At 38.5% G+C, this 27630-nt stretch overlaps 1 protein-coding gene across 6 annotated transcripts in view; it reads left to right on the top strand.

Moving 5' to 3' along the window:
- Positions 1-27630, top strand: part of enox2 (ecto-NOX disulfide-thiol exchanger 2) — a 501745-nt gene that overhangs the window by 443860 nt on the left and 30255 nt on the right. For all 6 annotated transcript variants that reach the window (XM_072914886.1, XM_061976730.1, XM_061976729.1 and 3 more), the window contains 2 exons: positions 7379-7566; positions 16357-16488. In XM_072914886.1, coding sequence (XP_072770987.1) covers positions 7379-7566; positions 16357-16488 — 320 coding nt within the window. The remainder of the gene's footprint in view (positions 1-7378; positions 7567-16356; positions 16489-27630) is intronic.

Below are 27630 nucleotides of genomic sequence, written 5' to 3'. Positions count from 1 at the left end.
TGCTAAACGTTTGCCAAACAATCTGTCACTCCTAATCGCTAAATCCCATGAAATCTTATACGTCTAGTCTCTTACGTGAATGAGCTAAATAATATTATTTGATATTTTACGGTAATGTGTTAATAATTTCACACATAAATCAAACTATGAAAAAAAAACTGCGACTTATAGTCCGAAAAGAACGGTACAATGATTTTTTTACGAGGCCCCGCCTTCTGAAATACATCTCCTATTGAGAACTCCCAGATCCTTGTGTGGAGCTCGGCGAACTACAAGGATCTGGCGAGAGTCAGGTTAGAGTGGGATGTGTTGAAAGTGGAACGGTTCAAATCGGGCGAGAAATGAGGGAAGTGTGCAAGTTCGATAAATGGCCCATTCTTTTTCAATTGGAAAACTGTCCTGAAAAGCCTGGAATTCTGGGTAATCTGATACTTTTGATACTGATCATTTTGATACTTGAACTGTTCCGACCGGATGAAAACTGTGGGCTGTGGACTCCGGCACAGTTCTGTGGAAGAAGAATAATAATAAAATTGATGAATTTTTGTTGAAGAATCTTATATGAGGGAATGTTTGGTCATTCACACAACTATTGTATTTTGTCACCAAAAAACTTTGTTACATTACATCTTTCCTTGGAACCCGTCGAGGCGGCTCCCCTATGCTGCTTTCTTAATAATAATAGATTTTATTTGTAAAAAGTAGGGATGTCCGATAATGGCTTTTTGCCGATATTCCGATATTGTCCAACTCTTTAATAACCGATACCGATATCAACCGATATATGCAGTCGTGGAATTAACACATTATTATGCCTAATTTGGACAACCAGGTATGGAGAAGATAAGGTACTTTTTTTTCTTAATTAATAAAATAAGATAAATAAATAAATAAAAAATTCTTGAATAAAAAAGAAAGTAAAACAATATAGAAACAGTTACCGTATTTTTCGGAGTATAAGTCGCACCAGCTGAAAATGCATAATAAAGAAGGAAAAAAACATGTATAAATCGCACTGGAGCCCGGCCAAACTATGAAAAAAACTGCGACTTATAGTCCGAAAAATACGGTACATAGAAACTAGTAATTAATGAAAATGAGTCAAATTAACTGTTAAAGGTTAGTACTATTAGTGGACCAGCAGCACGCACAATCATGTGTGCTTACGGACTGTATCCCTTGCAGACTGTATTGATATATATTGATATATAATGTAGGAACCACAATATTAATAACAGAAAGAAACAACCCTTTTGTGTGAATGAGTGTGAATGAGTGTAAATGGGGGAGGGAGGCTGGGTTAGTGTACTAATTGTAAGTGTATCTTGTGTTTTTTTATGTTGATTTAATAAAATAAAAAAAAGTAAAAAAAAACGATACAGATAATAAAAAAAACGATACCGATAATTTCCGATATTACATTTTAACGCATTTATCGGCCGATAATATCGACAGGCTGATATTATCGGACATCCCTAGTAAAAAGCACTTTACATTGAGCAAACAACCTCAAAGTGGTACAGTGTATTGTATTGAAAAAAATAATAATAATAATAAAAAGATAATACAAAAATAATTAAAAATAAAGACTAGAACAGCCTAATAGCTAGAACTAGTATGCATATATCTATAAAAAGTTTTTTTTTTTTTTTTTTAAAGAAGGGTTTTTAAGCCTTTTTTAAAAGCATCCACAGTCTGTGGTGCCCTCAGGTGGTCAGGGAGAGCATTCCGCAGACTGGGAGCGGCAGAGCAGAAAGCCCGGTCTCCCATAGTTCGTAGCTTTGTCCTCGGAGGTTGGAGGAGGTTAGCCTGTCCGGACCGGAGGTGTCGTGTGGAGGATTTGGGGGTGAGTAGTTCTTTGAGGTAGAGGGACACACACATTGTTAAAGCCATTATGCCTCCGTTCTTTCTTCTATGCACCTTTCAACCTAGGCTCCTTTCTGCACCCTTTCAGCTCATTTTGTTCACTTTTCTGTCATTTTTGGGAATGACTCGGGCGGCAAAAGATCGCCTTTTTTCCAGGGTAAAAAGCGAACACCTTTTCATGCGTGCAGAGAACACGCCCGGGGTGTGTAGAGGCGTGCGCGTCTGAAGCCGTTATCAACGCAGGTTAATAGGACAAGGTGGCATACCTTCTAATGGGCCCAATTTCTCCTGTTAGTTAAAATGACAGCTCGGCTAATGGGAAGGGAGACGTATGCAAATGCGTCTTACCTTTCGCAGCCCTTCTCGGCGGCTGTCGGCGGTGAGCGCTGGTGTCAAGGGCTTGTCATCAGGAGGGGACGGCGGCGGCGGCGGCGGCGACTAATGTGGCAGTTTGTGCCGCCCGTAATAGCGCTCGCTGACCTTTAAACAAGGGACCTGTGGTTACATGTCAACACACCCCACTTTACTTATAAAAGAAAACACACCTGTGTTATGACTCAGGTACTCTTTTTAAGAGCCGATCGATGATCTGCGTCACGAGGAGAGGAAAAAGCTGGCGGTCTACGCGTGGAGCATGAACCCTGTCACGGACAGGTCGATAGCCACGCCCGGCCCGCTGAATAAACCGACGGCTCGGGATCTGGCCAGGCGTTTGACACCTCTTCACGCCGCCTTGATAGATCTCTCAGATCGATGCTCCTCCAATCAAACGTGAGCAGGAGGCAACGCCCGGCGAGAGTTCATTAGCAGTCTTCCCTGCCGCAGTACTCATAAATACACACAACAAAGCTCAGGGTCTTATCTTCTCAGTCCACTCAGCGTATTGCGTTTTCCTTTTCTCCGCTTTGGCGCCCAGCCGTGCCGATAATACCAGACATCCCTTGAGGCCGGCATACTAGAACCCGTCTTTAGGCTTCGCTCGATAGGCCGGGTCATGTGTCCAGAAGAGAGCCGGCGGACAAAACGCCCTGGGATTATCCCCGACTTTCAGCCCCCGGTAATCTGTCGGGGAATATTGAATTAGCGTCCGCCTGGGGTCGGCTCCGGCTCCCTGCGACCCTGCCCGTGATAAGTGCTTTAGCGATCGGGTGGACGGACTGATGGCTTTCGCATCGCCGGCGTTTCAACCATCCTGCAGATGTTCGCTCAAGTGAAGACTGAGAAGGAAAATCAATGACAATAAATTATCAGCTAACTTGATATTGATTTTGAATGACAGAGCTCAACTCAGGACTAAGAAATAGTTTTTTCCCGCAATTAAATATGTATAACTAACTTAGATTTCTGGTTGAATGAAAAAGTGAATTAGGTAATTGAAGCCACAGACTAGCATTAAACACTTTAGTATGGGGAACATATATTCACCATTAATTAGTTGCTTATTAACATGCAAATTAGTAACATATTGGCTCTTAATTACCGTATTTTTCGGAGTAAAAGTCGCACCTGCCGAAAATGCATAATAAAGAAGGAAAAAAACATATATAAATCGCACTGGAGCCCGGCCAAACTATGAAAAAAACTGCGACTTAATAGTCCGAAAAATACGGTAGTCATTATTACCGTATTTTTCTGAGTATAAGTCGCACCGGAGTATAAGTCGCACCGGCCGAAAATGCATAATAAAGAAGGAAAAAAACATATATAAATCGCACTGGAGCCCGGCCAAACTATGAAAAAAACTGCGACTTAATAGTCCGAAAAATACGGTAGTCATTATTACCGTATTTTTCTGAGTATAAGTCGCACCGGAGTATAAGTCGCACCGGCCGAAAATGCATAATAAAGAAGGAAAAAAACATATATAAATCGCACTGGAGCCCGGCCAAACTATGAAAAAAACTGCGACTTATAGTCCGAAAAATACGGTAGTCATTATTACCGTATTTTTCTGAGTATAAGTCGCACCGGAGTATAAGTCGCACCGGCCGAAAATGCATAATAAAGAAGGGAAAAAAACATATAAGTCGCACTGGAGTATAAGTCGCATTTTTGGGGAAATGTATTTGATAGAATAGACATTTGAAAGGCAATTTAAAATAAATAAAGAATAGTGAACAACAGGCTGAATAAGTGTACGTTATATGAGGCATAAATAACCAACTGAGAAGGTGCCTGGTATGTTAACGTAACATATTATGGTAAGAGTCATTCAAATAACTATAACATATAGAACATGCTATACGTTTACCAAACAATCTGTCACTCCTAATCGCTAAATCCCATGAAATCTTATATGTCTAGTCTCTTACGTGAATGAGCTAAATAATATTATTTGATATTTTACGGTAATGTGTTAATAATTTCACACATAAGTTGCTCCTGAGTATATGTCAAAACTGCGACTTATAGTCCGAAAAATACGGTAAGTACTTATTAATGCCTTATTCTGCATGGCCTTATTATACAAGCAGTAAGCCATTAGCTAAGAGTTAACTAACCCTAACCCTTATTGCTTATTAGTAACCCTAACCCGAACCCTTATATGTTCCCCGAGTGTCCAAATAACTCTAAATTAAGTCTTTGTTACTTTAATAAGCAACTAATTAATGATGAATATGTTCCCCATACTAAAGTGTCTAAAATGTCCGTTGTGGTTGCACATGTGGGGTTTCTTCTTTATCTATTTGTATTTTTTTAGGGCTGTCAAATGATTATTTTTTTTAAGTCAGATCAACATATTGGATTTTGGAATAATCATGATTAGCCACAGGTAGGAATGTATACCGAAATGGAAATGGGTATCCCAGAAGAGCCCAACTTTGAAGCAATGGCTGGAAATCACAATGGACATTTATAAGATGGAGAAGATAACTGCTGAGAACGGTAGGTTGTGAGTTCAAACCCCGGCCGAGTCATACCAAAGACTATAAAAATGGGACCCATTACCTCCCTGCTTGGCACTCAGCATCAAGGGTTGGAATTGGGGGTTAAATCACCAAAAATGATTCCCGGGCGCGGCACCGCTGCTGCCCACTGCTCCCCTCACCTCCCAGGGGGTGATCAAGGGTGATGGGTCAAATGCAGAGGACAAATTTCACCACACGTAGTGTGTGTGTGACAATCATTGGTACTTTAATTTTTAATCTCTTTTAATCTCTTTCGTATTGTTGACCTTTTTTTTAATGCATTTTTAAAGTGATTTAGAGGTAGAATTGATTGCTCCCATTAGCTGCATTGCTAGCCACCAAGAACAAGACCATTTTTTCAAGTTTGACTGCTAAAAAAAAACATTTTGTCTTTTTGTCTCTCATACGATCGGCAAAATTCCAAAAAAAGAGCAATTGTCCTTTAAGTTTTCATTCCTGTTTCCATTCCAATGTCTATGGCACCCTGTGTAGGCAGCAGGCTGAATTATTACATTGAATCGACTCCACAGAACAGAAAGGATGGCCATCATTCTTCTTAAAGGTCACTCCCTCCTATTTGATGATGGTGGTGATGGTGGTGGGCTCGATTAATTCACACGCCCCTCAATAACCTCGTCGTGTCCGATGGACAGGCTGGGGCTTTTTTCGCTCTGTCTTATTGTGGGGGTTCCATTTAAAGACTTTTGATTATATCCGGAGAAAGGATCATGTCTCCCAATTATGAAATGTCCTTAAATGAACGCGAGGTGGTTAAAGTCGCTTCAGTGTTAATATTGAGCTACGAGGGTTTGGAAAAACACTGGATGATAAAATGATTTAAATATATTATAATTTATATTATAATAAAATATTGACCAAACAAAAATTGTTTCATTTATTTTCGATATAAATATTTATTTAGAGCTGTTAAAGGATTTGTGTTTAATCAGATGAATCACACTTTTGAATTCAGATTATTTACAGGTTATTACTTGCTTACATCATTAAAATTAGCCTAAAAAAAAGAGTATTGTGTAGACAAAAAAATGCAATTTTACTTTCAGAATATCAAAAAGGAAAATGTTTACATTTTAACAACATTTTAATTGAATGTATGTCATTTATTTGCTCAACAGTTTTATCTAAAGTGCATTCAAGGTGTAGTTTGAAATACAATTAGCGTGATTATCTGCGTATATACAGGATTAATGCCGCCATTTTTTTGTGTTTCATCAGATGACCTAACTTTTTATTTTTGACTCCCCTAATTTTTTTATTTTATTTTTTTCAACAAAGCACATGTTTACTTGTATTAGTTATACTTACTAATATTACTTACTTTGTTTATTATTATTATTTTATTTATTATTATTATATTTTACCTTTTAATTCCACCTCACTGCTTTTTGTTTACATAAATACAGTAGTTAGCGTTGGTACTTTAACTTCAACTTTAATATTACTTACTTTGTTTAAATTATTTTTTTGGTTTTATTGACATTTTGTATTTTACCTTTTAATTCCATGTCACTGCTCTTTGTTTACATAATTACAGTAGTTATACTTACTAATATTACTTACTTTGTTTAAAAAAAATGTTTTGTTTTATTGACATTTTGTATTTTACCTTTTAATTCCATCTCACTGCTCTTTATTTATATAATTACAGTAGTTATACTTACTAATATTACTTACTTTGTTTGAATATATTTGTTTTGTTTTATTGACATTTTGTATTTTACCTTTTAATTCCATCTCACTGCGCTTTGTTTACAAAAATACAGTAGTTATCATTGGTACTTTAATATTACTTACTTTATTTAAATTATTTTTTTGTTTTATTGACATTTTGTATTTTACCTATTACTACCATCTCACTGCTCTTTGTTTACATAAATACAGTAGTCATACTTACTAATATTACTTACTTTGTTTAAAAAAAAATTTTTGTTTTATTGACATTTTGTATTTTACCTTTTAATTCCATCTCACTGCCCTGTGTTTACATAATTAAAGTAGTTATACTTACTAATATTACTTACTTTGTTTAAAAAAATGTTTTTGTTTTATTGACATTTTGTATTTTACCTTTTAATTCCACCTCACTGCCCTTTGTTTACATAATTACAGTAGTTATACTTACTAATATTACTTACTTTATTTAAATAATTGTTTTGTTTTATTGACATTTTGTATTTTGCCTTTTAATTCTATCTCACTGCTCTTTGTTTATATAATTACCTGTGCCACCAATTTGAATGTGTCAAGGTACAGCCGTACGGTCCCTCAACTTACAAGCTTAATTGGTTCTGTGACAAAGCTCTTAACTCAAAACACGTGGATCCCAAATCAACATGGCTCCAAACTAGTGTTGTACTAATAAAGTACCGTGCTACTAATTAATTAAAAACTGTACTATACTGCTTCTGAAAAATACAGGTGCTTTTTTCTCGGCGCACACGCACTGAGTACTTACAAGCAGAAACAGTGTAAAGATAGAAAAAGGGAATAGGGATAGAAAAGCCTCAAATGTACCTTGAAACACGACACGCTTGAAAAGCCGCACTGTGCGACCCCCTTGTCACCGCGCTGTCTCCGTCCAGGTGTGTCGCAGGTGGAGGCCCTGAAGGAGGAGAACGACTCGCTGCGCTGTCAGCTGGACGCCTACAGGAACGAGGTGGAGCTGCTGAAGCAAGAGCAGGGCAAGAACCAGCCGGTGAGGAGCGAGGAGGAGAGCACGCACAGCCAGCAGCTCAGTTTCCTGCAGCAGGCCCTGGCAGGCATGCAGAAGGTAAACAATACACTCCCATATGAGGTACACCTGCAATATCCACCAGGACAAGACACTGGCTCCACTAAAAATATACAAGCTCTAATAAAGAAGTTATTTTGCAATGTCGATAAAACTTAGTTTTGAATGGGACCTTCAATAAGTATTATTATAACAGTGGAAGTTTGTTGTTAAAACAGACTTCTCATGCATAACATATGTTCTCGATTACTGTCTCTTTATTATAAGCCCTGTTTTATTTGGCCGCTCCACAATGTTGTGTGCCTCCAAGTTTCTCCCTCAATAATCCTTTTTTATTTGCTGAGCCACCTGACATATAGTTTAATAAACTGGCAATGTTGTTTAAAATTGAGTTTGTAGCAATATTTGGACCCCTATTTTGCAGCAAAACAGTATATTGCAATCCAGAAAATGTCTATAAACATGATTTTTTTAGTCATATTCTGTATATACACTATATTGCCATAAGTATTTGGCCACCTGCCTTGACTCACATATGAAGGGGCCCGCTCCAAACTGTTCCCACAAGGTTGGGAGCATGGAATTGTCCAAAATGTTTTGATATCCTGGAGCATTCAAAGTTCCTTTCACTGGAACTAAGCCCAACTCCTGAAAAACAACCCCACACCATAATTCCTCCTCCACCAAATTTTACACTCGGCACAATGCAGTCCAAAATTAAAGTTAAAGTACCAATGATTGTCACACACACACTAGGTGTGGCGAAATTATTCTCTGCATTTGACCCATCACCCTTGATCACCCCCTGGGAGGTGAGGGGAGCAGTGAGCAGCTGCGGTGGCCGCGCCCGGGAAGCATTTCTGGTGATTCAACCCCCAATTCCAACCCTTGATGCTGAGTGCCAAGCAGGGAGGGAATGGGTCCCATTTTTATAGTCTTTGGTATGACTCGGCCGGGGTTTGAACTCACAACCTACCGTTCTAGCCACTAGGCCACTGAACAGGAACACTGAAATGTAGCGTTCTCCTGGCAATCTCCAAACCCGTCCATCAGATTGCCAGATGGAGAAGCGTGATTCACTCCGGAGAAGGCGTCTCCACTGCTCTAGAGTCCAGTGGCGACGTGCTTTACACCACTGCATCCCACGCTTTGCATTGGACTTGGTGATGTATGGCTTAGATGCAGCTGCTCGGCCATGGAAACCCATTCCATGAAGCTCTTTGCGTACTGTACGTGGGCTAATTGGAAGGTCACATGAAGTTTGGAGCTCTGTAGCAACTGACTGTGCAGAAAGTCTCTTTGCACTATGCGCTTTAGCATCCGCTGACCCCTCTGTCAGTTTACGTGGCCTACCACTTGGTGGCTGAGTTGCTGTTGTTCCCAAACTCTTCCATTTTCTTATAATAAAGCCCACAGTTGACTTTGGAATATTTAGGAGCGAGGACATTTCACGACTGGATTTGTTGCACAGGTGGCATCCTGTGACAGTTCCACGCTGGAAATCACTGAGAGCGGCCCATTCTTTCACAAATGTTTGTAGAAACAGTCTCCATGCCTAAGTGCTTGATTTTATACACCTGTGGCCAAGTGATTAGGTCACCTGATTCTCATCATTTGGATGGGTGGCCAAATACTTTTGGCAATATAGTGTCTGTAAAGGCAGAATTATATTTATCATTGTTACCTTCCTTGTGGTCTACAGAACATGCAATAATGGTGCTTTAGTTAACATTTTCCATAGATTTAAAGGTGTACCATATGCATGGCTTGAGTAAAGTTAGGCAAGAAACATGAACCTGCTTTGTTTTATGTCAACAACTTTAATATATTTTTTTAAAGTGAAACAAACCAAACTGCTTGCAGATATTCTTTAAAAAAAAATTAAATAAACATTTTAATGAAATAGACTTCTTCAAAATAAATCCTATTTTTAGGGAAGTGCAACAGGAATTGTCAAACAGTTTGAATATTTCTTTAGGAAATTTAAAGGGGAACTGCACTTTTTGGGGGAGGAATTTTGTCCATTAGTCACAATGCTTTTGTGAGACAAGAACACATGTTTTTATTTTCTTTATGCATTCCAACTCATAAATAAACGCTAGCAAGAGTCAGCTAACTATGCAGGTATTGGGATTTGCTCTATTCCACCTATAAGGCATTCTAAAAAAAATGTGTAAAAATCTTCATTAACGTTGTCCATACGTATATATGTAATGTAATAACAGACACATTCATAATAACATGTATTATGTACATATTTTGTTGATTTTACGCATACGGCGACATATTAATTTCACGGACACGTCACAACTAGAGATGTCCGATAATGGCTTTTTTCTTGATATCCAATATTCCGATATTGTCCAACTCTTAATTACCGATTCCGATATCAAGCGATACCGATATATACAGTTATGGAATTAACACATTATTATGCATAATTTTGTTGTGATGCCCCGCTGGATGCATTAAACAATGTAACAAGGTTTTCCAAAATAAATCAACTCAAGTTATGGAAAAAAAAAATGCCAACATGGCACTGCCATAATTATTATTGAAGTCACAAAGTGCATTATTTTTTTTTAACATGCCTCAAAACAGCAGCTTGGAATTTGGGACATGCTCTCCCTGAGAGAGCATGAGGAGGTTGAAGTGGGCAGGGTTAGGGGGGCGGGGTAGGGGGTAGCGGGGGGTGTATATTGTAGCGTCCCGGAAGAGTTAGTGCTGTAAGGGGTTCTAGGTATTTGTTCTGGGGCGGTATAGCTCGGTTGGTAGAGTGGCCGTGCCAGCAACTTGAGGGTTCCAGGTTCGATCCCCGCTTCCGCCATCCTAGTCACTGCCGTTGTGTCCTTGGGCAAGACACTTTACCCACCCACACTGGTTTACATGTAACTTAGATATTAGGTTTCACTATGTAAAGCGCTTTGAGTCACTAGAGAAAAAGCGCTATATAAATATAATTCACTTCACTTCTGTTGTGTTTATGTTGTGTTACGGTGCGGATGTTCTCCCGAAATGTGTTTGTCGTTCTTGTTTGGTGTGGGTTCACAGTGTGGTTCACAGTGTGGTTCACAGTGTGGCCTAGTGGTTAGAGTGTCCGCCCTGAGATCGGTAGGTTGTGAGTTCAAACCCCGGCCGAGTCATACCAAAGACTATAAAAATGGGACCCATTACCTCCTCAGCATCAAGGATTGGAATTGGGGGTCAAATCACCAAAATGATTCCCGGGCGCTGCTCCCCTCACCTCCAAGGGGGTGAACAAGGGGATGGGTCAAATGCAGAGGACAAATTTCACCACACCTCGTGTGTGTGTGTGACAATCATTGGTACTTTAACTTTAACTTTATATTTGTAACAGTGTTAAAGTTGTTTATACGGCCACCCTCACTGTGACCTGTATGGCTGTTGACCAAGTATGCAGGCATTCACTTGTGTGACTGGGCCGGCACGCAAAGGCAGTGCCTTTAAGGTTTATTGGCGCTCTGTGTGTACTTTTCCCTACGTCCGTGTACCACTCCATATAGCGGCGTTTTTTAAAAAGTCATACATTTTACTTTTTGAAACCAATACCGATAATTACCGATATTACATTTTGAAGCATTTATCGGCAGCCCGATATTATCAGACATCTCTAGTCACAACGTTTACTTTTTCCTCCAACAACAACATTACTAATCACGGCAGACTTCATGAGAGACGACGACTACTTTGGGACAAATGATGATCCGCAACCTTAAGTTTTTGAGTCTGAATATACGGAGGATGAGCTGCTAGTTTTAGAAGGTGAGTAATAAGCACACCCAGCAAGTAGCACCATTGCTAACTTAGAGCTCAACAAAAATTACAAACAACAAATATAGTTTTCCTATCTTCTATTTTTTATTTTTTTTTATTTTTTTTTTCAGTGTACATGAATGAAGGTGTGTGTTGCTGAACCCGACTTGGACATTATCTGGACTGGACTTGGTTTTAAAAAAAAACCTTTAAACGAAGCTAATTTCATTTACAACCAGGTCTGGTGAAGATAAGGTCCTTTTTTTTTTTTTTTTTTTTTTTTTTTTTTTTTTTTTTTTTAGATAAGATAAATAAATCTTTTCTTGGATAAAAAAAGAAAGTAAAACAATATGAAAATAATTACATTAAAAAAAAAAAAAAAGTAATTAAATGAAAATGTTAGTGGACCAGCAGCACAAACAATCAAGTGTGCTTCAGAGACTGTGTCCCTTGCAGAAGTGTTGTCCATGTTGTGGGAACCAGAATATTGGTAACAGAAAGAAACAACCTCTTTTGTGTGAGTGGGTGTGTATGAGTGTGAATGGGGGAGGGAGGTTTTTTTGGGGGGGGTTGATGCACTAGTTCGGGGGTCGGCAACCCGCGGCTCTAGAGCCACATGCGGCTCTTTAGCGCCGCCCTAGTAGCTCTCTGGAGCTTTTTCGAAAATGTATGAAAAAAGATGAGGGGAAAAAAATATATTTTTTGTATTAATATGGTTTCTGTAGGAGGACAAACATGACATAAAACTCCCTAATTGTTATAAAGCACACTGTTTGTATTAAACATGCTTCACTGATTCGAGTATTTGGCGAGCGCCGTTTTGTCCCACTAATTTTGGCGGTCCATGAACTCACCGTAGTTTGTTTACATGTATAACTTTCTAGGACGTGTTTTATGCCACTTATTTTTTTGTCTCATTTTGTCCACCAAACTTTTAAGGTTGTGCATGAATGCACAAAGGTGAGTTTTGTTGATGTTATTGACTTGTGTGGAGTGCTAATCGGGCATATTTGGTCAGAGCATGACTGCAAGCTAATCGATGCTAACATGCTATTTAGGCTAGCTATATGATTGTACATATTGCATCATTATGCCTCATTTGTAGCTATATTTGAGCTCATTTAGTTTCCTTTAAGTCCTCTTAATTCAATGTATATCTCATGACACACTATCTGTATGTAATATGGCTTTTAATTTTTTTTGCGGCTCCAGACAGATTTGTTTTTGTATTTTTGGTCCATTATGGCTCTTTCAACATTTTGGGTTGCTGACCCCTGCACTAGTTGAAAGTGTATCGTGTGTTTTTTTCTATGTTGATTTAATTAAAAAAAAAAAATAATAAAAAAAAAAATATATATATATATATATATATAATTTTCCTTCAACAACCACATAAACTTCTACACATGCAGACTTCATGGGAGACAACAAACATAAAACAGACACTTACTGTAACAAAAGCGCCTTATTGCAGTGAAACTTGCCAGATAACATTGCTGTATGTATACTTTTGACCCAGCAGATTTGCCTCACATTTTCAGTAGACCCATAATAAATTCATAAAAGAACCAAACTTCATAAATGTTTTTTTGTGAATTTACCTGAATGTGCAGGTAAGCAAGCGCTTGTTACTCTCGGGGTCTCCTAGCCGAATCATATTGTCTAAAAATGCATTTTTCCATGGATAACATGACATCATCGCGCCAAGTGCGTGCTCTTTCAGTCAATTAGTGCGCGTATATACAGCCCGGCCCAACGGTCAAAAATGTTTTAATTGTAATTTTGAAGAATTTACCTGAATGTGCATGAACTATTTCTGTGCAAAATTGTTTGAAATGTCACATGTTAAAAGTATGTGCTCCAATCACTCTATCACAAAAAATATAAACGTTGTAGAAATTATTGGAAACTCAAGACAGCCATGACATTATGTTCTTTACAAGTGTATGTCAACTTTTGACCACGACTGTATGTGATCTAGTCTTACATACATGTGGGTACTTGGTACTCGTCTGTTCCGCACTAAGAACCATTCTTACAAATACTTGGTTAGTTTTGATGCTTCCTAATTGGCTGTAAGAGGTTTGCCATAAGTAATAAAGCATGCACTTTCATGATGATGTATACACCTTCAAGTAGCGGGTGAGGTTTATCTTTTTTAAATGAGATTTTGGAAAAGAGCATCTTCGTTAATATTGCATAAGCCTGTTTTTCATCCGGCTCTGATCGCAGGTCTCCACGCTTAAAGAGAAGAGAATCCATTAATGTCCCGCTGTTCGAGTCTGCTTTCGCCGAGTAATTACCTTTTATATTGAAGGGCTGAATGGATTCAATGAATTGGAAGGCTGTAAATTGGGCACGTCTTCCCTCGCCGGGGCGTCCACGCATGCACATGTCGCTCCCAGACCCCCCCCCCCACCCCCCCACCCCCTCCCTCCCTGTGAATTAGCGAGCGGCCGTTGCACAAAAGCACTCCCGAGACCCCCTGCATCTCGCGCCAAAACATCTTCTCGACAGGATTGGCGCCGCGGGGGGGCTCCACCTTTTTCATCTGCCTACGGCGGATAACTTCAGAGGGCAGGGGCGCGATACGAATATTTGTTAGCGATCAAGGAGGAATCCCAAATGACTCTCGTTTCGTGCCTTCAATCCATCCATCCATCTTCTTCCGCTTATCCGAGGTCGGGTCGCGGGGGCAGCAGCCTAAGCAGGGAAGCCCAGACTTCCCTCTCCCCAGCCACTTTGTCCAGCTCTTCCTGTGGGACCCCGAGGCGTTCCCAGGCCAGCCGGGAGACATAGTCTTCCCAACGTGTCCTGGGTCTTCCCCGTGGCCTCCTACCGGTCGGACGTGCCCTAAACACCTCCCTAGGGAGGCGCTCGGGTGGCATCCTGACCAGGTGCCCGAACCACCTCATCTGGCTCCTCTCGATGTGGAGGAGCAGCGGCTTTACTTTGAGCTCCTCCCGGATGGCAGAGCTTCTCACCCTATCTCTAAGGGAGAGCCCCGCCACCCGGCAGAGGAAACTCATTTCGGCCGCTTGTACCCGTGATCTTGTCCTTTCGGTCATAACCCAAAGCTCATGACCATAGGTGAGGATGGGAACGTAGATCAACCGGTAAATTGAGAGCTTTGCCTTCCGGCTCAGCTCCTTCTTCACCACAACGGATCGATACAGCGTCCGCATTACTGAAGACGCCGCACCGATCCGCCTGTCGATCTCACGATCCACTCTTCCCTCACTCGTGAACAAGACTCCGAGGTACTTGAACTCCTCGTTTCGTGCCTCTCGCTTGTTTCTAATACAAAGATGCTTTTTTTTTTTTTTACCTTCACCTTTTGGCTTTCACACTGCAAAAAGTCAAGTGTTCAAAAACAATACAAAAATGAGGGGCATTTTACTTGAACTAAGTAAAATTATCTGCCAATAGAACAAGAACATTCGGCTTGTCAAGACTTTCCAAAACAAGTCAAATTAGCTAACCTCAATGAACCCAAAAATACCTTAAAATAAGTATATTCTCACTAATAACAAGTGCACTTTTCTTATGGAAAAAACTAATATGAGACCTTTTTGCTCAATATGTTGAAAAATATTCTTAAATTAAGTAAATGCTAGTGCCATTATCTTGACATAATGATATGCGCTCGGCATTACATTTCTTGAAACCAGCAAACTTATACTAAAAACTAATTTATTGTTCTTAATGGAAAGGCAACATGGCAACCGCTTGTTACTCTCGGGGTCTACTAGCCGCTCAGGCAAATCATATTGTCTAAAAATGCATTTTTCCATAGATAACATGACATCATCGCACTAAGTGCGTGCTCTTTCAGTCAATTAGTGCGCATATATACAGCCTGGCCCCCGGCCAAAAATGTTTTAATTGTAATTTTGAAGAATTTATCTGAATGTGCATGAATTTCTGTTCAAAATTGTTAGAAATGTCACATGTTAAATGTTTAAATAGTCAGTTTACTGTACGGTGCCAACTGTACTACTATATGAGTACGTATTTTCTATTGTTTCATTGAAAATAAAACATATTTATTATTTTATTTTATTTCTGATTACTATTATTATTAATGTATTATTATTTATTTTCCTTTTCTTTTTTTTTCTTTCTTTGTTTATTTAATTGATGTATTTGTAGATATTACTTTGTTTTTTTGTTGTTTCTTTCTTTTTTGGGGGGGGTGAGTGGTATGGGTGGGATATAAACAAAAACAAAAATATTTTGACATTTAGGGCAGACAATAGATATATGATTGATGTGAATATGATGTAATGGATAGGAATGTCTGATGCTGGATGTCAATAAAAATAAAATGAAAAAATAAATAAATAAAAAAAACAGCAAAGTCCATGATTTTTTTTATTTCATGCTTGAAATAAAAAATTCTTACTTTAAAAAAGTAAGAATTTACAAAAATTAGGTGTATTTTATTTGAACTTAAGCAAAATTATCTGCCTACAGAACAAGACAATTTGGCTTGTCAAGACTTTCCAAAATAAGTAAAATTAGCTAACCTCAATGAACCCAAAAATACCTTAAAATAAGTATATTCTCACTAATAACAACTGTACTACTATATGAGTACGTATTTTATATTGTTTCATTGTAAATAAAACAGCAAAGTCCATTTGGCTGTCATCTGTTTTAATATGAGACACAATTGTGTCAAAGTCATGATTTTTTTTTCATGCTTGAAATAAGAAATTATTACTTTAAAAAAAAAGTAGTTTTATACTTGTGAGTGTTGATGACACAGCTTTGCAACAGTTGATATTCTAGTTTCAAGCATGTTTTACTCAATATAGGTCATCAAATCTCAGCAACAAGCTGTAATATCTTACTGAGATCATTTAGGACCAAAACCCTTAAAACAAGTAAAACACTCTCACATAAAATCTGCTTAGTGAGAAGAATTATTTTATCAGACAGAAAATAAGCAAATATCACCCTTATTTGAGATATTTAATCTTACTTAGATTTCAGTTTTTGCGGTGCAAATAGCGGCTTGTGACGTCGCAGTTGTGTTGTGTTGTGTTGCAGCAACTGCTGAAGATGAGGGAGGAATTAAAAGAGCGGGAGGCCGAGCTGGACAAGAGTCTGGAGGACAAGCAGGAGCTCAACCAACAAGTCCAGAACCTCAAGGAAGGACTGCAAAAACTGCAGATGACACAGGTGACATACCACACACACACGGGAAGTACAAACCCTGTTTCCATATGAGTTGGGAAATTGTGTTAGATGTAAATATAAACGGAATACAATGATTTGCAAATAATTTTCAACCCATATTCAGTTGAATATGCTACAAAGACAACATATTTGATGTTCAAACTGATAAACTTTTTTTTTTTTTTGCAAATAATCATTAACTTTAGAATTTGATGCCAGCAACACGTGACAAAGAAGTTGGGGGAGGTGGCAATAAATACTGATAAAGTTGAGGAATGCTCATCAAACACTTATTTGGAACATCCCACAGGTGAACAGGCAAATTGGGAACAGGTGGGTGCCATGATTGGGTATAAAAGTAGATTCCATGAAATGCTCAGTCATTCACAAACAAGGATGGGGCGAGGGTCACCACTTTGTCAACAAATGCCTGAGCAAATTGTTGAACAGTTTAAGAAAAACCTTTCTCAACCAGCTATTGCAAGGAATTTAGGGATTTCACCATCTACGGTCCGTAATATCATCAAAGGGTTCAGAGAATCTGGAGAAATCACTGCACAAAAGCAGCTAAGCCTGTGACCTTCGATCCGCTGTACTGCATCAACAAGCGACATCAGTGTGTAAAGGATATCACCACATGGGCTCAGGAACACTTCAGAAACCCACTGTCAGTAACTACAGTTGGTCGCTACATCTGGAGGTGCAAGTTAAAACTCTCCTATGCAAGGCGAAAACCGTTTATCAACAACACCCAGAAACGCCGTCGGCTTCGCTGGGCCTGAGCTCATCTAGGATGGACTGATACAAAGTGGAAAAGTGTTCTGTGGTCTGACGAGTCCACATTTCAAATTGTTTGTGGAAACTGTGGACGTCGTGTCCTCCGGACCAAAGAGGAAAAGAACCATCCGGATTGTTATAGGCGCAAAGTTGAAAAGCCAGCATCTGTGATGGTATGGGGGTGTATTAGTGCCCAAGGCATGGGTAACTTACACATCTGTGAAGGCACCATTAATGCTGAAAGGTACATACAGGTTTTGGAGCAACATATGTTGCCATCCAAGCGACGTTACCATGGACGCCCCTGCTTATTTCAGCAAGACAATGCCAAGCCACGTGTTACATCAACGTGGCTTCATAGTAAAAGAGTGCGGGTACTAGACTGGCCTGCCTGTAGTCCAGACCGGTCTCCCATTGAAAATGTGTGGCGCATTATGAAGCCTAAAATACCACAACGGAGACCCCCGGACTGTTGAACAACTTAAGCTGTACATCAAGCAAGAATGGGAAAGAATTCCACCTGAGAAGCTTAAAAAATGTGTCTCCTCAGTTCCCAAACGTTTACTGAGTGTTGTTAAAAGGAAAGGCCATGTAACACAGTGATGAACATGCCCTTTCCCAACTACTTTGGCACGTGTTGCAGCCATGAAATTCTAAGTTAATTATTATTTGCCAAAAAAAAAAGAAAGTTTATGAGTTTGAACATCAAATATCTTGTCTTTGTAGTGCATTCAATTGAATATGGGTTGAAAAGGATTTGCAAATCATTGTATTCCGTTTATATTTACATCTAACACAATTTCCCAACTCATATGGAAACGAGGTTTGTATAAATCAACACAAAAAGACAGCGTGAGCTGTTTGAGTCTCACAAAAATAGCGCCCTCGTTTGAAACGAGGTGCCAAATATATCTTGTTTGCTTGCGTTTCCCGCACAGTCAGTTCGTGTTGCAATGTTCTGGTTCCCCTCCCCAACGAGCTCGGCTTGTGCTTTTTTTTTTTTTTAAGGCGCACTATAATAGACTCTAATTGCCCTATACTTTGCTATTAAATGAGCCAATTCATTGGCCGCCATCCATCTTTTCAAGTCTGCTGCGCATATAACCACAGAGTGACACCTCGGCAGCACACCGATTTTAATCAGTCCTCTTTTATATTAAGTCATATTTTGCTTTTTAGTTTCACAATAAGATTGACGGATTGTTGCAGTGCAACATCCTCAGTGACGTGGAGAGGTTCTCAAAGTCGTGAGTGCCCAGGACCCCCAAAGTAGACAATTTTCCTTTTTTTTCATTTATTTATTTATTTCAGGCAATGACATACAAAATAATAATGACATAAAAAAGTACAAAGTTGACAACACATAATAATATAAATTAATATAGTGCAAAATTTAATGTATAGTATGTCATTCATGATTGTCCAGTTTTGCCTGAAAGGGAGTGGGAAGAAGATAATTTATTTAATCCCACCCCCAGTTCTCCATTCTGTCATGACTTGGTCCTGGGGTTTAGTCTTTCTAGAAGGCAACGGAAAGTTGGCTCGGGCGAGACGGCAATGAGAGTACATAATTTATTTTTTTACACTAATAAAGGACAAAAAAAGAGTACAAACGAAAAGCGCGCACAGTGGCGGAGAAACAACTTGGCTATGAAAACAAATACTTGCACAAAGGCAAAAACTATGAACAACAAAAAACACTAACTGTGGCAATAATAAACAAAACATACTTGGCATGGACAAAAAGGAGCAGCGTGAACGATGGACATGAAAAAAGAGTCAGAAATGTGCAGAGCATAAATGTGGGGCTGTCACCAGGAAGACAAACTGAAAAACAATGAACTTAAATACTACAGACATAATTAACGAAAACAGGTGCGTGACTCAAAACGTGAAACAGGTGCGTGACGTGACAGGTGAAAGCTAATGGGCTGCTATGGTGACAAACAAGAGTGCACAATGAGTCCAAACGTGGAACAGGTGAAACTAATGGGTAATCATGGAAACAAGACAAGGGAGTGAAAAGCCAGAAACTAAAAGAGTCCAACAACTAAACAAAACATGACTAAAACAAAACATGATTACACAGACATGACACATTCAGTGATTATTCACATGAGTTTCACTCTTACTTTGTTCAAGGTATATAATACAGATGTTGTATCATAGTGGCATTACCACAGGTAACAATAATTATTACACTGTAACAATGATTTGTATCAACAATGTAGGAATAATGAATATACCAACAATGGTAATAGACAACATAGCAATAATGGTAAGGTAAGGAAACATTGAGCTAAATAATTATTATGTAGTGCATGGCTAAGGAACCTAGGGCTCTAGAGCCAGATGTGGCTCTTTTGATGACTGCATCTGGCTCTCAGATAAATCTTAGCTGACATTGCTCAACACGATAAGTAATGAATAATTACGCTGGTAATCACAGTGTTAAAAATAACCACGTATCAACCAGACTCCAAAACCATGCAGCACCAGAAGTCGCATTAATGGTAAGAAGTCTTGGTAACACTTTAGTATGGGGAACACATATTCACCATTAATTAGTTGCTTATTTACATGCAAATTAGTAACATATTGGCTCTTAATTAGTCATTATTAAGTACTTATTAATACCTTATTCTGCATGGCCTTATTATACAACCAGTATAACTAAGACTCTTCCCTCAATAACCTCAGAATTATTGCTTATTAGTAACCCTAACACTTATATGTTCCCCCAGTGTCCAAATAACACTAAATTAAGTCTTTGTTACTTTAATTAGCAACTACACTACAGAAAGTCAGTGTTCAAAAACAAGAAAAAAAAAAACAAAAATTAGGGGTATTTTATTTGAACTTAAGCAAAATGATCTGCCAATAGAACAAGACAATTTGGCTTGTCAAGACTTTCCAAAATAAGTAAAATTAGCTAACCTCAATGAACCCAAAAAATACCTTAAAATAAGTATATTCTCACTAATAACAACTGTACTACTATATGAATACGTATTTTATATTGTTTTATTGAAAATAAAATAGCAAAGTCCATTTGGCTGTCATCTGTTTTAATTATGAGACACAATTGTGTCAAAGTCATGATTTTTTTTTTTTCATGCTTGAAATAAGAAATTATTACTCTAAAAAAGTAGTTTTGTACTTGTGAGTGTTGATGACCCCGCTTTGCAACAGTTGATATTCTAGTTTCAAGCATGTTTTTACTCAATATAGGTCATCAAATCTCAGCAACAAGCTGTAATATCTTACTGAGATCATTTAGGACCAAAACCCTTAAAACAAGTAAAACACTCTAACATAAAATCTGCTTAGTGAGAAGAATGATCTTATCAGACAGAAAATAAGCAAATATCACCCTTATTTGAGATATTTAATCTTACTTAGATTTCAGTTTTTGCAGTTTAATTAATGGTGAATATGTTCCCCATACTAAAGTGTTACCGCAGTCTTTTATTTATTATTGGTTAGCTTCAGAATAAGAGACTTATTATACTCTAAAAATGTCGGTCTTACTTAAAAATGCACGCATTTAGTTGTATTCAATGTTAAAACAATATTATATGGCTCTCACGGAAATACATTTTTAAATATTTGGACAAATATTCTCAGCCAAAAAGGTTCCCGACCCCTGCTTTAGTGGGTCCATGGGAAATTCGTATTTTCCGGACTATAGAGCGCACCGGCATATAAGCCGCACCCAATACATTTTAGGGGAGGAGGAAAAAAGTTTCCATATATTAGCCGCTCCGGACTATGAGCCGTTGTGAAATTAGTTATTTACACAGAAATATTTTATAAATGTCTACCTTAATTGTTTCCAATCGGCAGTAAAACGGCTGATCAAACAAAACAAAAGTCATCATCATGGATGCGGAAGCTAGCTCTCCAATCAGCTAAACAGACTTATTAGCTCAACGGTGACGTTTTAGGGAATTTACGAAACTGAAAAATTACACAAAGAATGCCAATGTAAGTTAATAATACTAGTAATAGTAATAGTAATAATACTATGAACATAACAGGGGTGTGAAACTGGTTTTCATTGTGGGCCACATGGCAGTTATGGCTGCCCTCAGAGGGCCACTTGTAACAGTGAATAAATATACAGTAAATTGCCTTGTGATGTCATTACACAATTATCTATTAATTATATGTAATTTTTACCTACACTGTAAAAAAAAAAATGTGGATTTTACAGTAAAAAAAATATGTATTTTTTACAGCATATAAATGAAAATTGAAAAACAGTCACAATGTTTTTCTGGTAAAAATCTACCGTTGTCATGACGGAGTAATACTGGTTATGGAAAAACGGTAGCACAGTTTTTTTTGTTTGTTTTTCTTTCATAGTAGAATTCTGACTGAGCTACCAGTTTTTTTACAGTAAAAGTAATTGGTAACACTTTAGTATGGGGAACATATTCTAAGTAACAACGACTTAATTTAGAGTTATTTGGACACTAGGGGAACATATAAGGGTTAGGGTTACTAATAAGCAATAATCCTGAGGTTATTGAGGGAAGACTCTTAGTTAATGGCTTACTGGTTGTATAATAAGGCCATGCAGAATAAGGCATTAATAAGTACTTAATAATGATTAATTAAGAGCCAATATGTTACTAATGTGCATGTTAATAAGCAACTAATTAATGGTGAATATGTTCCCCATACTAAAGTGTTACCAAATATTTTTTACTGTGTACAATTTGATGGATAAATTACTTTAAAATCATGACTCAAGCAGATATCAGGATCATACATTCACTCATGTTGCAATATTGGATCAAGTTTCAAATATATAAAATTGCTTGCAGTACAAAATGAAAAGTTGAATACAATTACGAAGAATCTGAATCAGAATAGTTTTTATTGCCATTGTTTGAGAACGGGTTCACAAACTAGGAATTTTTCTTGGTGCAACATAAAACACATATACCGTATTTTTCGGAGTATAAGTCGCACCGGAGTATAAGTCGCACCGGCCGAAAATGCATAATAAAGAAGGGAAAAAACATATATAAGTCGCACTGGAGTATAAGTTGCATGTTTTGGGGAAATGTATTTGATAAAACCCAACACCAAGAATAGACATTTGAAAGGCAATTTAAAATAAATAAAGAATAGTGAACAACAGGCTGAATAAGTGTACGTTATATGAGGCATAAATAACCAACTGAGAAGGTGCCTGGTATGTTAACGTAACATATTATGGTAAGAGTCATTCAAATAACTATAACATATAGAACATGCTATACGTTTACCAAACAATCTGTCACTCCTAATCGCTAAATCCCATGAAATCTTATACATCTAGTCTCTTACGTGAATGAGCTAAATAATATTATTTGATCTTTTACGGTAATGTGTTAATAATTTCACACATAAGTCACTCCTGAGTATAAGTCGCACCCCCGGCCAAACTATGAAAAATACTGCGACTTATAGTCCGAATAATACGGTAGTTAGTGGTTGTATAATAAGGCCATGCCGAATAAGGCATTAATAAGTACTTAATAATGACTAGTTAAGAGCCAATATGTTACTAATGTGCATGTTAATAAGCAACTAATTAATGGTGAAAATGTTCCCCATACTAAAGTGTTACCAAATAATTTTTACTGTGTACAATTTGATGGATAAATTACTTTAAAATCATGACTCAAGCAGATATTTAATTACTTATTTTGATTTGACCAGAACATGTTACAAGCGGTAGAAAATGGATGGATGGATGTCAGGATCATACATTCATTCATGTTGCAATATTAGATCAAGTTTAAAATATATCAAATTGCTTGCAGTACAAAATGACAAATTGAATACAATTACGAAGAAAAGGCTTTTGCGGTCCACATAATAATAATAATAATAATAACTGGGATTGATATAGCGCTTTTCTAAGTACCCAAAGTCGCTTTACATGTAGAACCCATCATTCATTCACACCTGGTGGTGGTAAGCTACTTTCATAGCCACAGCTGCCCTGGGGTAGACATAAAACGATGTAGCGGGCCGGATATGGCCCCCGGGTCTTGAGCACTTCCAGATATTGTATTTATTTAACATTTTTAGAGAGTTTGCCTTGAAGGGATCATCATGAGAGAAACCAAGTACAGCAAGTCAGAAAGGACAAACGGAACAATGAGAGCAAGATGATAGACCAGTGGTTCTGAACCTGGGTTCGGTGAGGTCAAAACACACCCGACTCATCGTGTAAATACAAACTTCTCCCTATCGGCGTATTACGGATACGGCAACAGCAGAAGTCAGACTGATTTGCAGGTGTGTAATTTGTTGTGAGTTTATGCACTGTGTTGGTTTTGTTGTTTGAACAAGGTGATGTTCATGCACGGTTCATTTTATGCACCAGTAAAAAAACATGGTAACACTTTAGTATGGGGAACATATTCACCATTAATAAGTTGCTTATTAACATGCAAATTAGTAACATATTGGCTTTTAACTAGTCATTATTAAGTACTTATTAATGCCTTATTCAGCACGGCCTTATTATAACCCTAACCCTCTAACCCTAACCAAATAACTCTAAATTAAGTCTTTGTTACTTAGAATATGTTCCCCATACTAAAGTGTTACCAAAAACATATAACTTTGTCTTGAATTTGAAAAAAAACAACATTTTATTTTTCTCAAAAGAAGGGTTCGGTGAATGCGCATATGAAACTGGTGGGGTTCGGTACCTCCAACAAGGTTAAGAACCACTGTGATAGACGATACCCAGACTTGAAGGTGCTTTATTGAATGTCAAGTCTCATTATTTTTGCATCCTAATCTAGTGGGCTGGGGCAAACAACAAGCTCATTAGCTCCGCCACCAAACTTCAGTTGGCTGTCATCAGTCGCGCTCCGTCCTGGGATCACCTTTTGTTCTTTGTGCTGCCGCCATTAAGACCCGTTTCCCATCCGAACGGCGCAAAATCGATTTAGTGAGCAGAGACTGACGCTCGATACGGTGTTGCATTGACTCGTGTTTCTGCCTCATATTCCCAATACCATCCCCCGCCCAGCCCATTCGCTAATGCATGTGAGAGCAGCGGCTGGCGTTAAAGCATGGCTGGATGACATTACAGTCTACATAGAGCAGTGGTTCTTAACCTGGGTTTGATTGAACCCTAAGGGTTCGGTGAGTCGGGCTCAGGGGTTGGGCGAAGGTCAAAACACACCCGACTCATCGTGTAAATACAAACTTCTCCTTATCGGCGTATTACGGATACGGCAACAGCAAAAGTCAGACTGATTTGCCAAGTTTTTCAACTTGTTTAAGTCGGGGTCCACGTTAATCAATTCATGATAATATGTGTAAGGTGTGTAATTTGTTGTGAGTTCATGCACGGTTCATTTTGTGTACCAGTAAAAAAAAACATGGTAACACTTTAGTATGGGGAACATATTCACCATTAATTAGTTGCTTATTAACATGCAAATTAGTAACATATTGGCTCTTAACTAGTCATTATTAAGTACTTATTAATGCCTTATTCGGCATGGCCTTATTATATTCCTAACCAAATAACTCTAAATTAAGTCTTTGTTACTTAGAATATGTTCTCCTAGTGTCCAAATAACTCTAAATGTAGTCTTTTGTTACTTAGAATATGTTCCCCTAGTATCCAAATAACTCTAAATTAAGGCTTTGTTACTTAGAATATGTTCTTCTAGTGTCCAAATAACTCTAAATTAAGTCTTTGTTACTTAGAATATGTTCCCCTAGTGTCCAAATAACTCTAAATTAAGTCTTTGTTACTTAGAATATGTTCTTGTAGTGTCCAAATAACTCTAAATTAAGTCTTTGTTACTTAGAATATGTTCCCTTAGTGTCCAAATAACTCTAAATTAAGTCTTTGTTACTTAGAATATGTTCTTCTAGTGTCCAAATAACTCTAAATTAAGTCTTTGTTACTTAGAATATGTTCCCCTAGTGTCCAAATAACTCTAAATTAAGTCTCTGTTACTTAGAATATGTTCCCCTAGTGTCCAAATAACTCTAAATTTAGTCTTTTTTACTTAGAATATGTTCTTCTAGTGTACAAATAACTCTAAATTAAGTCTTTGTCACTTAGAATATGTTCCCCATACTAAAGTGTTACCAAAAACATATAACTTTGTCTTTAATTTGAAAAAAAAAACCATTTTATTTTTCACTAAAGAAGGGTTCGGTGAATGCGCATATGAAACTGGTGGGGTTCGGTACCTCCAACAAGGTTAAGAACCACTGTGATAGAGATTTTACAGCAGGTTGCCTTCTTGTTCCCGGTCAAGCCGATTGACAGGCGTGTCAATAGTGTGATGTTTTGTGTTTTTGTTTTATAAATGCAACCCCCGCTCCATGAAAAATGCTAATTAAAAATCCGTGAATTGTGAAAGACAGCCTTATTAAATTCGGACAGAAAAATCAATTTCTGGGCGTGTTTGCCTGAAGATTAGCGCCACTTGTTGGGCGATTTGTCATGTTGAGGAGATCCTTTCCAGCCATCGACGACCATTCCCGACACATCATCAAGATGCTTCGTTGTCCTTACCAAACATATTTTACATTGAGTTCCACACCTTTCAGTTCCGCGGCTCCTGCTCATTATTCCGCGCTGCAATTGCATCTGGTACATTGGCGGAGAGCAAGAGGTTACGTATTGATTTGTTTGTGCCTGCTTAACTGCCCAAAAAAACACTTCAGTGCAACTTTGTAGCGAAGGAATAACTCTTTCAACTGATATCTACGCTGCTTTCTGCTCTCATCCACTCACTGAAATAAGGAGGTGTTAATGCAAGGCCGCTTTTCAAATTACAATTGCGGGGGGAAATCTAGTTTAGCCCACTTGTTTGTAAACAATGTTCTTTTTTGGAGACTTAGGCCCCGTTTACACTAAAACTAAGGTTATCCAGGGTAAATCACACCTAACCTTGTCCACACACACACAATGCCACCGTTTAAGACCCCCTCCCCCCCTCCGTCCGCCGGCACAACGCGACCTAGTACACATGCACAGAAAGTGCGCACGTCATAGTCACCTCCGGTGTTGCTTTGTGTGCAAGTTCTTAAAGGGGAACATTATCACAATTTCAGAAGGGTTAAAACCATTAAAAATCAGTTCCCAGTGGCTTATTTTATTTTTCGAAGTTTTTTTCAAAATTTTACCCATCACGCAATATCCCTAAAAAAAAGCTTCAAAGTGCCTGATTTTAACCATCGTTATATACACCCGTCCATTTTCCTGTGACGTCACATAGTGATGCCAACACAAACAAACATGGCGGATAGAACAGCAAGCTATAGCGACATTAGCTCGGATTCAGACTCGGATTTCAGCGGCTTAAGCGATTCAACAGATTACGCATGTATTGAAACGGATGGTTGTAGTGTGGAGGCAGGTAGCGAAAACGAAATTGAAGAAGAAACTGAAGCTATTGAGCCATATCGGTTTGAACCGTATGCAAGCGAAAACGACGAAAACGACACGGGAGAAAGCGAGGACGAATTCGGCGATCGCCTTCTAACCAACGATTGGTATGTGTTTGTTTGGCATTAAAGGAAACTAACAACTATGAACTAGGTTTACAGCATATAAAATACATTTGGCAACAACATGCACTTTGAGAGTGCAGACAGCCCAGTTTTCATCAATTAATATATTCTGTAGACATACCCTCATCCGCTGATCTGTCCAGTTTTGGAGTTGATGTCAGCAGGCCAGGGAAGCTAGGGTCGATATTCTTCTCTTGATCATCATCGGTGGCATAAGGGACGGTGTGAGCCAAGACATCCAGGGGGTTTAGCTCGCTCGTCTGCGGGAACAAACTGCCGCCATTGCTTGCCGTGCTAGCGAGGTCCTTTGTCCCTGAATTGCTCACACACTCCGGCAGATTCAATGGGGGTCTGGCGGCAGATTTCTTTGACTTTATCGTTGGAAATGCATCTGCTTTGAGTGTCACAGGATATCCACACATTCTTGCCATCTCTGTCGTAGCATAGCTTTCGTCGGTAAAGTGTGCAGAACAAACGTCCAATTTCTTGCCACTTTCGCATCTTTGGGCCACTGGTGCAACTTGAATCCGTCCCTGTTCGTGTTGTTACACCCTCCGACAACACACCGACGAGGCATGATGTCTCCAAGGTACGGAAAACAGTCGAAAAAACGGAAAATAACAGAGCTGATTTGACTCGGTGTTTGAGAAAATGGCGGATTGCTTCCCGATGTGACGCCACGTTGTGACGTCATCGCTACGAGAGCGAATATTAGAAATGCGTTTAATTCGCCAAAATTCACCCATTTAGAGTTCGGAAATCGGTTAAAAAAACATATGGTCTTTTTTCTGCAACATCAAGGTATATATT

Source organism: Nerophis lumbriciformis, linkage group LG16, assembly GCF_033978685.3.
Source record: "Nerophis lumbriciformis linkage group LG16, RoL_Nlum_v2.1, whole genome shotgun sequence".
NCBI classification, from domain to species: Eukaryota; Metazoa; Chordata; class Actinopteri; order Syngnathiformes; family Syngnathidae; genus Nerophis; species Nerophis lumbriciformis.
The sequence above is the reverse complement of the archived record's forward strand: the minus strand, read 5'-3'. Positions and strand labels throughout refer to the sequence as shown.